Below are 15,846 nucleotides of genomic sequence, written 5' to 3'. Positions count from 1 at the left end.
CCTTTCGGCTGGACTGTACTCGCTAGAGCGGCGGCGCACGCACTTGTTCAATGGACGGGCGGGCGGGCGGCTGGCCAGCCTTCTGGGCCTGGCTGTTCACGCTGCAGTGGCGCATCGTGCTCACCCTGCTGCGCGTCACCGGCCACTTCTGTGCGGTGGGGTGGCCACCAAGGTCCACACGGTTCTGGACGCGCTTCTGCGTCGCCATCTGCATTGTTGCTACCTCTCTCAAGATCTCAAGCATCCTACTCTATGCCGCGAATCAGATCGGGGCATCGAACGTGTCTTATTTGGGGTGGCTTACAGGCATACACACCATCTCCAGGGGCTTGGTCACCATCGTCCTGCAGGTATTGGCTGCATTCGGGGATGACCGGGGCTAGCTCAGATCTCTCTTTGAGAAGATGTTGGCCCTGATCGAGCATTGACCATCGCTCGGCCTTAATCTCAAGGACGTTCGAAATCTAGATTGATTTTTAGAACGAAGGCCGCATGTGAGCTTTATTTATGACTGAATATACGGGGTTCTGAAATTTGTGACCAGGTGATGTTGATCTGGAGCCGCACGGAGCAAGCCGCCGTGGTGCAGTGCCTGATCGCCTACAAGTCGTGTTGGGTACCCTCCCTCTGCTTGTCACGTGGCATGGCCCTGGTTCTGGCAGGGTTCTTGGTGACTTCGATGTTGCACCCCGTCACCGACTTCGTGCTCACGTGTCTGTGGGTGGGTCCATGCAACCAAAATCTCGGTTAAAATGCTTCTTAGCTTAACCCACCAAATGGCAACCGTAATACTTTCTCGTGCAGGTCCCGACACAAATGATGACAATCGCCTACTATATGATCGACCTGCTGCCCGTATTTCACACGATGCTGGCCGGCTGTTCGATTGCCGCCGTGCACATTGCCTGCGTGTTTCTCGGCCTGGACGTGGCTGCCGATGTTCAGGGCCAGATCCACACCCTTGCAAGACGACTCGGTACGGACATGAGTCCTGAGGAGGACATGAAGATCGCGCTGCAGTTTCGGGTGGTTCGAATGAGGCAGCAGATTCTGCAAGACGTAGTACTGGTGAGCAACCAGGCCCATGGCGGAGCCTGCCTGTGCTGCATGTTCGTCATCGTGATGGAAGCCTCAGTCAGCTCGTTCGTCGGCATCACCTACTTGAGAACGCAAGGGATTGTGCCCATCCTCTGGGGCTTCTGCCTTTTAGGAAAGTTCGTATCCAGCTTTATCCTTGGCCAACAGCTGTGCAAAATTGTGAGTAAACATTGTCATTTCAAGATCGAAATCGTTAAGAAGTCAGGGCTGGGTGCACTTGGACCATTGAGTATCACACCCGGCGAAATCAAATGGGCTCTTTGCACAAAATACGCTCGCGTGGATTTGATCTACATTTTTGTAGAGACAGAAACGAAGACGGACAGACTCGCGATCAATCGATTCCCGAATGCAGAAATTTTTGAGATAATATTCTAGCTTTATCATGTACCATTTTTAATATTGCATGGTGTTTTCAGCATTTGAGAATAGCAGACATGGTGCAGTGGTTCCTGGTGCGCAACTCTTCCATACCTAATAGGACAAGGAGAGAAGTGAGTTGGGTGACCTGCCTGCCAGTCGGTTTTGTGTGAAAATCAAACATGTAAGAGTCCTGCGCAAAAGTTGCCTTATTATTATAAGTTTGCAAGCTTAAAATTTTGTTCAGTGCTGTAGCAGTTAATCTATAGAGCTCACAGTAATTTTTGTATTAATGACGTCAACTTTTGTTAAGTTAAGAAATTTCTTTTCAACACGTCCTAAGAACAGTATCACTAAACAATTCATGTAACGCGAAAAAGATTCGAATTGGTTGTGATGCGAGAGGAAGATCGTATCCACCATTCCCAAGTGGTTAGGTCAATTCTTTTCAATTTGCTCTGACAATTTTTTTTTACACATTTTGACTTTGCTTAAAACCTAAAATCGTCCAAAGTGGCAAGGGAGAGGAAGCAGTCACGATATTACTCGCGCGGCATCAATAATTAGGTTCTCTTAGGAAGTGTCAGTGTATTGATGGGTGTGACCCAATCCAGATAAAAACCAGATAAACCATGACTACCTCCCTTTCTGCTTACGGAGCCAAATTTGTTTCACTACGCAGGGCCTTATTTGGTTAGGTAAACAAGTAAACTAATAATTACTATGTGACTTAATTGTTCAGGTGCAGGGTTTCCGCCATCAAGTTGAGATGCAGGACTGTCGATGTGGGGCCTACGATCTGCTGTACTTCGACTTTCCAACAATGAAAGCGGTCAGATTAGCAGCGTGTTCAATTGATGGGGCCGCACTCGGAGGTCGAATTTACCATATATCTGTCCCCAAAAATGTGCACGGAGAAAGATAGAGTTTTCTTTGCTCGGAGCATGTTCTTTGTATTGAGTTTGAACTCACTTTTTAACATCGCTTTCACACGATTGCAGCTAATGCAACTTTTTGGTTAGTGGGACTTGCTTTTCCTCGGTATTCAATCGATCACCAACCAAGATTTAGATACATAATTGAGAAACTGAAGAGCTGAGAGAAAAGAAAGATCTGACATTATTCGAAAAGGTCACTGAGTAAACTTTTATTTATATCTCTTTTACAGGTTATTGGCACCTTCATGACGTTCGTTGTCATCCTGTCCCAGTTTGAATATGAATAAAAAAGGCTGCGGGCAATATGCTTTTGTGAATCACTATTTTTCCTTCGTGGTCATAGACTTTCTTAACGCAAACTTAGGGAACCATTGTACTCCCCTTCGAAGACGCCCAACCACGCAGCTTTTGGCACTCTCAAAGTCAATGAGGTGCTTATCAGGTCGGCTTCCATTTGGATATTGCTTTATGTTAGTGGGCCTTTCTTCTGAATTGGATCAGTTCATCGAGAATCGGTGACGTCACCTCTGTTCCACATCGACCAAGGCTCGTCTCGGCCGGCCACATCGGCACTAGGGCGATGCACGTGAACTCTAGCGGCTGTTCCGCCCGCTGGGCCAGGCTGTGGTCGCTGCAGTGGCGTTGCACGCTGGCACTGCTGCGCATCCACGGCCACTTTTGCGGGGCAGGTTGGCCGCCAATGCCCACACGGGGCTGGACGCGTTACTGCGTTGTCACCATGATACTGCTTAGCACCCTGAAGATCGCGTGCCTGCTGATCCATCCTTCCGACAACGTGAAAGCCGTCGGCGGGACCTTTGTGGCGATGCTAGTTGCCGTGGACCTCGTAGCCAGGTGCATGCTCTCCATAGTGCTCCAGGTACTGGCTGTACCGTCGGATCAGTACAGTACAGTGAATTTTAAACTTCATGAAGAAAGCGTTGTTTGTTGATGATTATTTTATTGAATGATTTACAAGGCATTGTTGATCCGGCGCCGCTTCGAGCTTGCCGCCTTGGTGGAATGTGTGGTGAGCTACATGTCATGCCGGGGGCCTTCCCTTTCCTCTTCACGCTGCATGGCTCTGGTGCTGGCATGGTTTTTGGCGAGTTCATTCTTTCTTACGATCCTCGGCCTCATCGCGGCCAGTTATGTGTGGGTGCGTAGACAGACACGTATTAGAAGAGAATCGAAACTTCTGCAATGTGTTTGTCACCACCCAAAAGAGGATCACCTGATTCTTTTCCGCACAGACTGCCCCATCTTTGACGACCGTCACCTACATCGTAACCGAACTGATACCGACGCATCATACAACGCTCGTTGAAAGTGCCATGGCGGCACTGCTTGGCAGTTGCGCGTTTCTTGGCCGCGACGCTGCTGATGACGTCCGGGACCAGATCGGCTCCTTGGCCAGCCGAATAAGGAAAGGGATGAGTGTGGAGGCGGACGTTGTAACCGCGCTTGAGTTGCGGGAACTCCGGACGCGACAGCAAGCGCTTCATGAAGTGGTGCGGGCCAGTAACAACGCGCAAGGTGGTGCCAAACTGTGCTGCGTCTTTGTCACCGTGATGGAGGCCGCCGTCAGCTCGTTCATCGGCATCGCACACTCGAATGGCATCACGACGGTGTTTTGGAGTACTGCCATCATCTCGAAGTTCATATCCTGCTGCATTCTCGGCCAACAACTGTGTGACAACGTAAGGAAACGCCGCGGTTCTAGACTGGTAAAAACGAACACCCCTTTGCGCACTTTATCTCACCAATCACCAGGCAAATTACTTGCATTAAGGCTAAACATCGTAACTAGACATACATTTATTTCGTGTGTGCGTCGAGTGTGACACCGCAGGGGAAGTTAGCCACGCACTTTTTTGGGTATAGAGTGTGCGTCAGTTAATTGAAGTATATGGAGCGAGTTGTACTTTGCATTAATAATGTGTGGGTGCATTATTTTTCCAGCATTCAAGAATATCAGACACTCTTCAGGGGTTCCTGGTGACCTGCTCTTCGATTCCCAAAAGAAAAAGGAGAGAAGTAAGTTTTGTGATCACTCAAAGTAGACTTAACTTCTGACGTGACCTTAACGTGACACGCCTTGTGACACTGAGCAGGTGCAGGGTTTCCGCCATCAGCTTGAGATGCAGGACTGTCGGTGCGGGATCTTCGACCTCCTGTACTTCGACTTCACGACAATGAAAGCGGTCAGTAGCTAGTTTGGGTGTTGGCCCTAAGCATAAGGACATATTATTGAGAATTCTATGACATATGATCATAAAGAAGACCTACAAAGGGGAACAGTGGAAAGAAAATCTCGAATGCTCACCTATTTTTTTATATTTTGCTTTTTTAGGTTATTGGCACTTACATGACCTGCTTGGTCATTCTGTCACAGTTTGATTACCAATAAAACAAAAGTAATGAACGAAAGACCTCAGCCAAAATTATTATTCCTTCATATAAAGTGTAAGATTCGCATAAAAGATGCTTGAAATTTCGCGTTCCACAACAAAAAGATTAAATCTGAAAATTTCACTGTCACTTTATTCAGATTGTTTTGTACGTAGTTTTATATTTTCCATTTGTGTCAATAAAAGTTATCATTGTGAAACAACGCTTCTTTTTTTCTTATTTGATCACATATCAGTACAAAGTTTGAGGTTCGTTTGATAATTTTGATATATACATACAGTTCGCATGTTTATTACGGAGATGGGTGGATAACGGGTTGGTTAGTTGGTCATGGTTGGGCGGTCAGAATTAGTTGAAGTCGCTGGATAGTTCAGAAGCTGTGATAAAAGACCGCTAAAAATTTGCTACCTTTCCCCGGTAAATCTACTAACAGCGCATACTCAGCAAAATGAGGCGAGCTGTCATTTAGATATTAAATTTTGTGAGTGCACTCTTTTTTTGCTTGGATTAATCCAACGAGCACTGGGGGGCGCCACCTCTGGCCAGCATCGATCCTGGGGCACGGCCGGCGGCCGGCCGCTTCGCCGCTTCGGCACTAAGGCGATGGACGGGGCCTCAGGCGGCTGCTCCGCCCGCTGGGCCAGGCTGTTTTTTGTGCAGTGGCGCGTCACACTGGCGTTGCTGCGCATCAATGGTCATTATTGCGGAGCAGGATGGCCGCCAAGACCTACACATTTCTGGACGTACTACAACGTCACCGTCATGATAGTGTTCACCACTTTCAAGATGTTAAGCCTGGTTCTTTGTACTTCTGACAGCTTGCGAGACCCCGGCGAATCCTATTTTTCGGGGCTGATTGCCGGGGACATCTTGGCCAAGTGCTTGTTCTCTATAGTACTGCAGGTATTCGCCGATTTTGAAAAGAAATGTTCGCTGTATTACGTTTATGATTTGGACATTGCTAAGTTTTCACTCAAAGTTCCCATTAAATCCTACACTGACATTCCATACGCTATGAATGTAGCACGTGTGGTGCAATGCACTGAGGTATTGCACCATACGTGCAATGCCATAGTCATTGCACCTAACGTGCAATGCCTCCCGACAATGCCCTATGCTAATGCATAGGGATGGGAAAGGCATTGCACTGCATGTGGAATAGACGCTATTATCATAGCTTTTGGATTCTCCGTGTAGCACCCGGTGTCAGCTAGCTTAAGCATTAAGTACGTTGGGGATCATGTTGGTTCATAATCCAAAGTGATACGGCTCCCTGCTCTGCCGAAAGTTTGCTAGGAGTTTGGCTGCAAGAAGTGGCGAGGAATTTGAGGAAAAGAGGTAGTTTTGGAAATTTCTGACAAGGTGGTGTTGATCCGGCGCCGCTTTGAGCTGACTGCCGTGGTTCAGTGCCTGGTCAGCTATTCGGCGTCCTGCTCACCCTCTCTCCCTTCGTCTCGTCGCATGGCTCTGGTCCTGGCGTGGTTCTTAGTCACCTCATTGGGCCTATTCGTCTTCGGCTTTGCTGCCGGTGACCCATTCGTGCGTAGTCTTTTATCTAAGGCCTCAGTGCTTTTTCTTACCACTTGGTATGGTCTGTAACAACCTAAAAACTGTCTCCTGCAATCCTTCACACAGACAGAAAGCCTCTGGAAGTCATTCATGTACATTGTCACCGACGTCCTGCCCACACTTCACACGGCGCTGATCGAGCTTGCCATTGTGGCCGTGCACACCGCCTGCGTGTTTCTCGGCCAGGACATTGCCGACAACGTCCGGGGTCAGGTTTGTTCCCTGACCATGCGAGACAGGAGGCAGGGGAGCTTGAGTTTCCAGGAGGACATGGAGACGGCACTGCAGCTGCGGACGCTCCGAATGCGGCAGCAGGTCTTGCACGACATAGTGCGGGCCAGCAATCGTGCACACGCCGCTGCTAGTCTCTACTGCCTTTTCATAACTGTGATGGAGGGCTCCATCTGCTCGTTCGTCGGCATCGCAGACTTTCGCTTGGAATTCCTCGTCTGGGGTGTTGTCCTAGTGATGAAGTTCGTCTCCAGCTGTATCCTGGGCCAACAACTCTGTGAAATCGTAAGTAGCACTGCCATAAACCCTTTCAGCCGTTGCCCAGCGAAGAACCCTAAACATCAATCTCAGGAAAAAGCAGCGTCGAAAGCTGAACCCTGGTTGGTCACAAGGGAGGTCTGCACGTGGTTCACATCAGTTGCCGCTTGGTGACACGCTGCTCCTCCTTGGTGATGGCTGAAAGGATCTTTGGCTGCGGGCAGTTCGAAGAAGTAGATGCTCGTGGACAGCACGGATTCCCTTCTTCACCTTGTTATACTGTCGACACTGAGAATGGAAGATTCATGATCGTGACTAAAATATTGGGTGAGGAATTCTTTAACACCCAAATTTTGGTCATAATACTTCGGAGCCATATAGGTAGCTCATACACCCTTCCTCACCCAAATTTGGACCAGGAAGCTTTACCCAGATTCGGGCGAGGAAAGTTTCCTCGCCTAAATTTGGGTGATAAAGTAAACCTCCCCCGAAATTGGGTATTGATCAAGCCATTTTAATTCTCAGTGAAATATCTAAGTTTTTTTGTAATAACACGTACCCATGCTTTGTCTTAATGACTCTTTATCAACGTCAGTAACCTGCCGTAAAGAGTTTTCTGTAACTTTTGAACAAATCTTTGATTACTATGGTAAATTCGTAAACTAAATACTTTGAAAAATACTGCCTGAACGGCATTAAAGTTTTATGCAGGACGTTGAGGGCGTAAATAAAATTTCTTGTCTTACATTGCATTCTTTAAAGGCACATCCCCCTGCTGTATTATTGTCTTGGAGATGATGGGAGGTGTATTTACACTTGCGTTTACACGTGTGCATGGTTTTTTTTTCAGCATTCCCGAATATCCGACACGCTTCAGGGGTTCCTAGTGAGCTACTCTTCCATAGCCGATGGAACAAGGAGAGAAGTGAGTTTTCCGACTGCCTTGACTTTGCGTAAAAGAAACTCCAGTCAAAAATCCATAAAAGAAATTAACTGCAAAAATGATGAGTGAGTTGATACTCACCCATTTTCTAGTTTTCCGCCTGATTGAGTGGGCGATACTCTTATTTCTCTACCTTCAATTTTTTTTTCCGAACTGGGTTTAAAGAACTATTATGTTTTCCATTCGCGCAGCTTAATTTTTTGCATTAATACACATTACTCCCAAATGCAAAAGGGTGAACTGTTAACCACGATTCATGACCGTATAGGTGCAGGGTTTCCGCCATCAGGTTGAGATGCAAGACTGCCGCTGCGGGGTCTACGACCTTCTGTACTTCGACTTCCCCACACTGAAAGCGGTCAGTACCCGGTGTGCGTGGTAGCCCCTACGTTCGGAGGAAAACAATCTAGTCCAAACTGTACACTATTTCAGATGATCTGAATGAAATAATATGATAGAGCATTAAAAATGCCTTTTTTGTAAAAACAACTTTAGGGTAAACGAAACAGTTATCGTTTCTCTTCTTGTACCTACTGATCGCTGTCCTCCTGATGGCAGCTTATCGCTGCAACCATTTTGTATACAGTGACCCTCTTATCTGGAGTTGGTTGAAGAAGCAGTAGCGTGTGCTGAGAGCATTGAATGTCACTGAGTAAACTTTCTGTTTTGCCCTTTTCTCAGGTGATCGGCACCTACATGACCTGCTTGGTCATCCTGTCCCAGTTCAATTACGAAGAAATATAACACTGCAAGAAAAAGTGTGAATAGTACAACAAATGTACAACAAAAACTGTACAATAAAAGTACAACAGGGATTGTAGAAAGTACAACGAGAATTGTACAAACCACAACGACGCCTGCACTGCCCATCACTCGTCATGCCGGTTTCATTTTACTTTGTACAACAATTGTTGTACTTCGAAAGTACAATAAAAACCTGATAAAAAATTTGCCAGAAATTTGTGTACTCTTGTTGTGGTTATTTCCTGCAGTGAATAACAGTCATACTTTTTCATTGCTTCATAGTACGTGGCCATTCCACTGAGAGGTAAAGATTGATTTGCAGAGTATCAATGCAAACTGATACCATCCTCCTGGAGTGTGAAGGTGTGTGTTTCAACGAACGACCATACGCATAAGCAGTGCAGCGCGACACCAAAAAAAACGCACAGGTGCCAACAACAACAACAACAACAACAACAACAACAAAAATAACAACACGACCTGCGAAAAAAGAGGTAGACCGACATCACCAACATGACTTTGGTCCTAACGGGCCGATTCAGCGCTCATAAAACGGGTCGATTTGTCAAAGCGCGGCCGGACGGGCCGAGATGCCGAGCCCGTGCCCCGGCCAGTCGCCGCACGGCGCCGCACGGCTGCCGGGGTCACATCCTCGGTCACGTCCCGACCGGACGGCATGCCCGAAGCAGCCGAGGTGGCGCTGAGCGGAGCGGAGTGAAGGCCCTGCCGAAATGCGGAGTGTCCGGCCCACTGTAGAACGCAGCGAGCGGCTGGGCGGTGGCACGGTGATCATTCATACCAGCTAGTTCCCACTGGTTCCGGTCAGTGCTGTCGCTGCTCTGTCTCTCTCTCTCTGTCTCTGTCTCTCTCTCTCTCTCTCTCTCGGACAGTACCGCAGGGGTGCGACAGAGAGAGAGAGACGGGTCGACGAAGCATTGCTCGGAATCAGTGGGCTGGCATGGCGCGGAGGACTGTCGCGGACCTGATCAAGATGGAAGTCCATCCGCGTCGCGAGCGTTTTCACTTCGGCCTGACTTGACGCGTGTGATATTATTTAAAGGTCGATTAGAGGGAAAAGGTCGGACTGGCCAAAGCGTTGGTAGCGGTCAAGCGAAACGATGCATCACACAACACGGTTCTTCCCTCCCCGCCCTACCTAGGAACCTGTCCATCCCCCCTTTTTCACACACACACACACACACCACACACACACACGTGCATATCCGTGTTCGCCAGGATGGTGCACGCGAGCACGCCACGCACTGCTTCGTTTGACAGCAGGGGTTTAGGGCGCATCGCTGTGCACGTGCAGGACATCGCCGGCACCACCACCGGGCGAGGGAAGTTTTGATTCAAAACACTCTTGGCAGGTCACCCTAAACAAAATTTGGCGCAAGTTCAAGTCCGCCGTTTTGTGGGTGTGCTGCCCAGCCTGATCGTGCGGCTGACGACGGCCGCCCGCGGCTTGGAAACGGCGCCAGGGCGGCAGAGGGCGGCGGCAGGGTGTTCGGAACGGAAATGCGCGGACGGAACAATAGAAGGTCGCGGAGGGAGGAAAGCCGAGTCAGCGGGTGGAAACTACTTTTCCGAAACGGGCGTGCAGACGTTTTGTTATCCGTTAACATCGGCCAAACCAAGCAAGCTAGGTAAAATCTGCTTACATACTCTTTTCTTTGTGGGGACCTCAATGCAGGTTTTGGCAGGGGAGGGGATGATGCTCTTGTAGTGCCTGAATTACTTAGTCTTTGTAACTTATATTGTGTTCCTCATCAGGCAACCTACCATGTTAATAATTGTGACTCTATTTTAGACGTTATTTGCAGTAACTGTCCTGACAAACTAGTCACGTGTGGACAAACCTCTGCTTCTGGTTTTTCTTCCCATGATATGATTAGTGCTGTTTTTGATCTGTCCACCCCACGTAATGTTAAGCAAGAGCTAACTTTTAGAAACTTTAGTAGGGAAAACGTGGAGGAACTGTTAAGTGATGTAGAGAACTCAGACTGGAGTCAAGTTTATACGGAGAGTAATATAGACGACAAAGTGGATAAATTTAATTGTATCTTCAACAAACTCATGGATGATCATGCACCTGTAAGTACTAAGACCATAAAGAAAAATTCTGCTCCATGGATGGATAACACAATTCGAGGTCTGATTAAACAGAGAAATAAGCTCAAAAAAATTCACAACAGAACCGACAGTCCGGATGACTTGGATAATTTTAAAAGGGCCCGAAATAGAGTGAAAGAATGATTCGTAGTGCAAAGATGAAATACTTTTATGAGAAGTTTGAGAATGGAAGGGACTCCAAGTCGATCTGGAATACAATTAGATCTCTAAATGTAGGCAAGTCTAAAGATAAACACCCTGACCCAGTGGTGGGTGCACCTGATCTTAATAAACATTATGCCTCCGTATCATCTGTAAGAAACGAAGAGCTTATACGTGATACTGTATTGAAATATAAGATGAGAACAGGAAAAGATAAGTCGTCTGATATTATGGATAAATTCCATTTTAGGTATGTACTACCTGAGCAAATTGTTAAAGCTGTTTACTCTATAAAGTCAAAGGCTGTTGGGGTGGATGGTATCTCAGTATTGTTCATTAAAATGTGCTTACCAGCTTTGTTACCTGTACTTGATCATCTGTTCAATTTTAGCCTACAAAATGGTTTGTATCCTGATATATGGAAGAGGGCCAATATTATACCAATACCAAAGGTGAAAAATCCCAAAGAGAGTAAGGATTACAGGCCAGTCAGCATACTGTGCGTGCTGGGTAAGATTCTGGAAAAACTAGTGCACTCTCAAGTCACAGAGTTTTTGAATGATAAAAAGCTTTTTGCAGAAAACCAGTCTGGATTTAGAAAGGGTTTTAGTACTGTTACCGCACTGCTAAAAGTCACTGATGATATCAGAGAAGCCATTGACAAGAGACTTCTATCTTTATTGGTGTTGTTAGATCTAAGCAAAGCCTTTGACTGTGTCCATCATGAACTACTATGTACCAAACTGGAGTGCCTAGGTTTCTCAAAGTCCGCTATAAATTGGTTCCGGTCATATCTCACCATGCGCTGTCATAGAGTTGTCGTGGCATCAGATCAAATGTCTGACTGGGCTGAGATCACCACAGGGGTACCACAGGGCAGTGTGCTGGGACCATTGCTGTTCCTTATATATTTATTTGATCTCCCTACTGTTTTAAAGCATTGTAAATACGTGATGTATGCTGATGACATACAGCTATATATTCACTTTCCTTTGAATGCCTTGGATGATAACTTGAACTATCTAAGAAGCGATATGGTGAATATAATAGATTATTGTGAAAAGCATAATTTATTGCTAAATGTATCAAAGACTCAATCCATTATATTAGGATCCCAAAGATTTCTAAATATTTTATCCAGGATGACTGTTACAGAGCTGATTGTCAATGACTGTGTCATTCCATATAAGAGTACTGTTAATAATCTAGGAGTGTTGTTCGATGGATCACTGAGCTGGACCGACCAATGCACTTTGTTAATACAGAAAATATTAGGAACTTTAGCACAGCTGAGGCGGTCGTTCTCTTTTATACCTCCAAATATTAGGAAAATGCTGATCATGACCCTGGTGATGCCTCATCTTGACTATGCCTCTGCACTTTTTACTGATATTACTGACTGTAATAATGCTAGACTGCAAAGAGTGCAAAATGCATGTGTGCGTTTCATAACTGGAGCCTCCAGATTTGAGCACATTACACCCTATTATGACAAGTTACAGTTTCTAAAAATCGAAAATAGAAGGGCTTTGGCTGTTGCTTTGATGGTCTTTAAAATTATTAAGTCAGAAACCCCAGCATACTTATTTGAGAAATACAAATTTATATCTACAAGTAATAGATGCTCCACTAGGTCAAGCAAGTTACAGTTACAAATACCTATTCACAGAACAGAAAAATATCATAATTCATTTCTCCTACAGTCTAGCAAAATGTGGAACGACCTCCACCTTTATGAGCACCTGGGCAGATCTGTTAACTTTGTGAAAAATCTCGTTGAAAAGAGCTTATCCTCCTTATGACCTCATGCGACCATGTCTGTTGTGATGTGATTCTTGTTCATAATGTAACCAAATAGACAAAATATTTTTTATACAAGCTAATTACGTTGTTCCTTTAGTTTATAAGTGATTACGATCGTTTCTTTTAAAACCAAATTAGAGTACAAACTATTTTTGTATAATTAATTATGTTGTTCCATTAGTTTAAGGTGTCCTTTGCGACAAGCATATAAGTGTTTATCTCTATTTTTCGTTTATAACTATTTTTATCATGAATTTGTAATTATTGATTTGGAGGGCGGGCTTGCATGCCAGTGGCACTCTTAAGTGCTTGTTTGTAAGTCCTTAACAATAAATCAAATCAAATCAAATCAAATCAAAATTTGACAGGGAATAGGGCACTTTCTAGATGGCGAAACCAAAATTATCATGGTTATTTTGAAGCCTAAAACCAAAAATGTTTCAAAAAGACCAAAAATCCCATGTCTCGTCGAGTAACATTTCCATCTTGAAAACGTTAATGTGAACGAACGGGGTGTCGTATCACAAATCTGAGACCAGATTTGGAATCCTCAAAAAATTTGCCAATGTATAGGCTATATATATGGAGTAGATAGCCACACCTTCTTACGGCAACGATCCCCGAAAATGGTCGGTACTTGAGCCACGCAAATGTTTGTTGTAAACACGTAATCGACTGAAATTCGCCGATTGTTATCAGGATGAAATCTGAAAATTCAAAAGAGCGCATATAGCCTATACCATGGTAAAAGTCTTGAGGATTCCAAATCTGTTTTTGGATTTGTGATACGACGCTCCGTTCGCCCACATTAACGTTTCCAAATCAGTCATTTTGAGCAAACCGCGACAGTGCGAGACATGGGATCAGGGCCATATTTCGCAACACATTTGTTTTTAGGGTTTAAAATAACTATAATCATTTTGGTTTCGCCATCTATAAAGTACCCTATTCCCTGTCAAATTTTGTGCTGATTCCGAAAATGTAAGCAGATTTTACCTAGCTCGCTTGGTTCGGCCGATGTTAACGGATAACAAAACGTCTGCACGGCCGTTTCGGAAAAGTAGTTTCCACCCGCTGGCCGAGTGCACCGTGTACACAGTGTACACACTCCTAAGAGCCGCTTTGCCGGTCGGCAGTGGTATCGGCCGTTGGGAGTGTCCGCGGCGACCCCTGACCCCCGCGGCCTCTATCACGGCGGGGCGCGGGGCCCCCCAGCGCCGCCTCGGGGCCGCCGCTACCGCCTTCCCTTCATGCGTCTGGACCGCGGAGTCGTCTTCTTCTAACGGGTCCGGCCGGCCTGGACTGCCTGCCCTGCCTGGCCGGCCTGGTCAGCGCGGCTGGCTTGCCCGGCCCCTGCCTGCCTCTGCCTGCCTCTGGCCGCCACCGGGGTCGTAGAAAGCATACGTTTTTGTCGGCGAGAAGACCCGTAAATGGCACTGGATCTGCTGGCGCGAGTTATGTTTTATGCAGCTCAGGCCTTGTGGGTGCAGGACGGACGCTCCGTCTCTCTCGCGCCTCTGAGGGACGCTCCGTGAGTGCGAGAGAGGCGGAGCGACGAGAGCGATGTGCGGGATCGGTCAGCTTATGGACAGGAGACGTTTGCTATGGATCGTATGGATGCAGCAGCCGCACTTATCGGTTTCTTTTCTTTCCTGTTTCGCAGGTGATTTCCAGCGCCGCGAGCTGCTGGTGTCAAGTCGTCCGTCGCGTGCGATGGTGCGGAAAGGCATCGCCAGCCAGGCATCGCCATGCGTCCCGCCGACCTTTCACCTTGACGGCCACTGCAGCGCGACGCGCCGCGATGCGCGCCAACCAGTGTGTCGCGGCGGACCGGCGGACGCAAGACGAAGGGGCCGCCGGTCACACGGACGGCCGGCCCGTCGTTTGTTTCCCATCGACAGCCTGCCCTGCCGATCCCTGAGGAGCGGCACGGACGTTCGTCACGAAGAGAGGACGAAACGGAAAGGAAGGAAGAAAGAAAGAAAGAAAGAAAGAAAGAAAGAAAGAAAGAAAGAAAGAAAGAAAGAAAGAAAGAAAGAAAGAAAGAAAGAAAGAAAGAAAGAAAGCAAAATCAAATATTTAGGGAAAATAAAAGAAAAGAAAATAAAAGAAAAGAAAAGACAGAAAAGGAAGGAAGAAAGAAAGAGAAAGAAAGAAAAGGCTGAAAAAGGTGCGCAACTGGTACTATCAATAAACAGTTGAAATTCAATTTGGACGGGGGAAATGGAATGGAGTGGACCGCGGCGAGGATGGGGTGGCGAGTGGCACCTGCGCGACCGGACGCCACGGGATCGCCACGGGATAGCCTCGCGGGATGGGTCACCTGCTATCGGCTTGCATAGCTCACGGTCCGGTCCGACGCACAGCACGACCGGCCTGGGAAAGCGGGGATTCATTCCTAGAGACGTGAGCACACACGCGCACACACACACGGGAACACGGCGTGTGTTTTATAGTGACCCAGCGACCAATCATTAAAACACCATCAATGGCGCCCCACCTCCGCGGGCCCATTAGCGCAGGCAAAAATGATGGAACGGTTCGCGGAAAGGTTCTGACCTCCGGATGAACATACGTGCTGGGCAGTGGAGTGACCGCCGCGTCAGCGCCTTGCTCGTCCTGCTCGTCGTCGCCTCGAACAGGAGACTCTTGGTCCGCCACACTCTAAATGTTCTACAGTGAAGATTCTCCATATTATGGTGACAATGTTCCATATTATGGTGGTGCAGCTGACCTTGTAACATACCATTGAGAATTCACTGTACCTTATAGATATTTTGACGAATTATGTTGGTATTATGGAGAAAATCGCCACCATAATATGTTGGTGCAGCCTTTCACCGTAAGACATTTACAGTGCACCCAAACTCTTGTTTTCGCCTTTCACCTCCGGATCGGCTGATTCGGGGGCTGGCTGGCCAAGGCTGGCCAAGGCGCGCTAACGGGGGGCACGCTCGGCTGCCCCGCGCTGACCCGCTTTGAGGCGGTGTGGGTGCGAGGCGGTGCGAGACGCGCCATCCCATATGCGCCGGGATGCATGGCGAACGGCGCCCGGCCTGCACACTGTGCGGCGTGTTCGTCGCCCTGTCTCTCTCGCACCCGCACGGAGCGCCCCGTGAGAGCGACGCAGACAGAGCGACGCGTGTTCGGAACCACCCGGGTGGTGGGGTCTCGGCCGCACCGCGGAAGCACGCGAAAATGGGCGTTCGATCGAAG

The 15,846-nt window shown here is 47.4% G+C and overlaps 3 protein-coding genes across 3 annotated transcripts; all 3 read left to right on the top strand.

Moving 5' to 3' along the window:
* The first annotated feature begins 50 nt into the window (after positions 1-50).
* Positions 51-2,545, top strand: LOC117651149. The gene is made up of 5 exons (XM_034394952.1): positions 51-350; positions 545-721; positions 805-1,257; positions 1,518-1,592; positions 2,201-2,545. Exons 1-5 carry the CDS (start codon positions 51-53, stop codon positions 2,381-2,383), a joined length of 1,188 nt encoding a protein of 395 aa, XP_034250843.1. The 3' UTR covers positions 2,384-2,545.
* Positions 2,546-2,987: 442 nt separating this feature from the next.
* Positions 2,988-4,943, top strand: LOC117650283. Its single transcript, XM_034393587.1, has 6 exons — positions 2,988-3,276; positions 3,376-3,555; positions 3,650-4,096; positions 4,359-4,433; positions 4,511-4,600; positions 4,750-4,943. The coding sequence occupies exons 1-6, from the start codon at positions 3,097-3,099 to the stop codon at positions 4,804-4,806; spliced, it is 1,029 nt and encodes a 342-aa protein (XP_034249478.1). The 5' UTR covers positions 2,988-3,096; the 3' UTR covers positions 4,807-4,943.
* A 479-nt stretch (positions 4,944-5,422) lies between these two features.
* On the top strand, positions 5,423-8,577 carry LOC117650284. The gene is made up of 6 exons (XM_034393589.1): positions 5,423-5,711; positions 6,171-6,347; positions 6,444-6,893; positions 7,717-7,791; positions 8,078-8,167; positions 8,491-8,577. Exons 1-6 carry the CDS (start codon positions 5,571-5,573, stop codon positions 8,551-8,553), a joined length of 996 nt encoding a protein of 331 aa, XP_034249480.1. The 5' UTR covers positions 5,423-5,570; the 3' UTR covers positions 8,554-8,577.
* The last annotated feature ends 7,269 nt before the right edge of the window (positions 8,578-15,846 follow it).

The sequence above is a fragment of the Thrips palmi genome, unplaced genomic scaffold (assembly GCF_012932325.1).
Source record: "Thrips palmi isolate BJ-2018 unplaced genomic scaffold, TpBJ-2018v1 HiC_scaffold_5, whole genome shotgun sequence".
In the NCBI taxonomy this organism is placed as follows: Eukaryota; Metazoa; Arthropoda; class Insecta; order Thysanoptera; family Thripidae; genus Thrips; species Thrips palmi.
The sequence above is the reverse complement of the archived record's forward strand: the minus strand, read 5'-3'. Positions and strand labels throughout refer to the sequence as shown.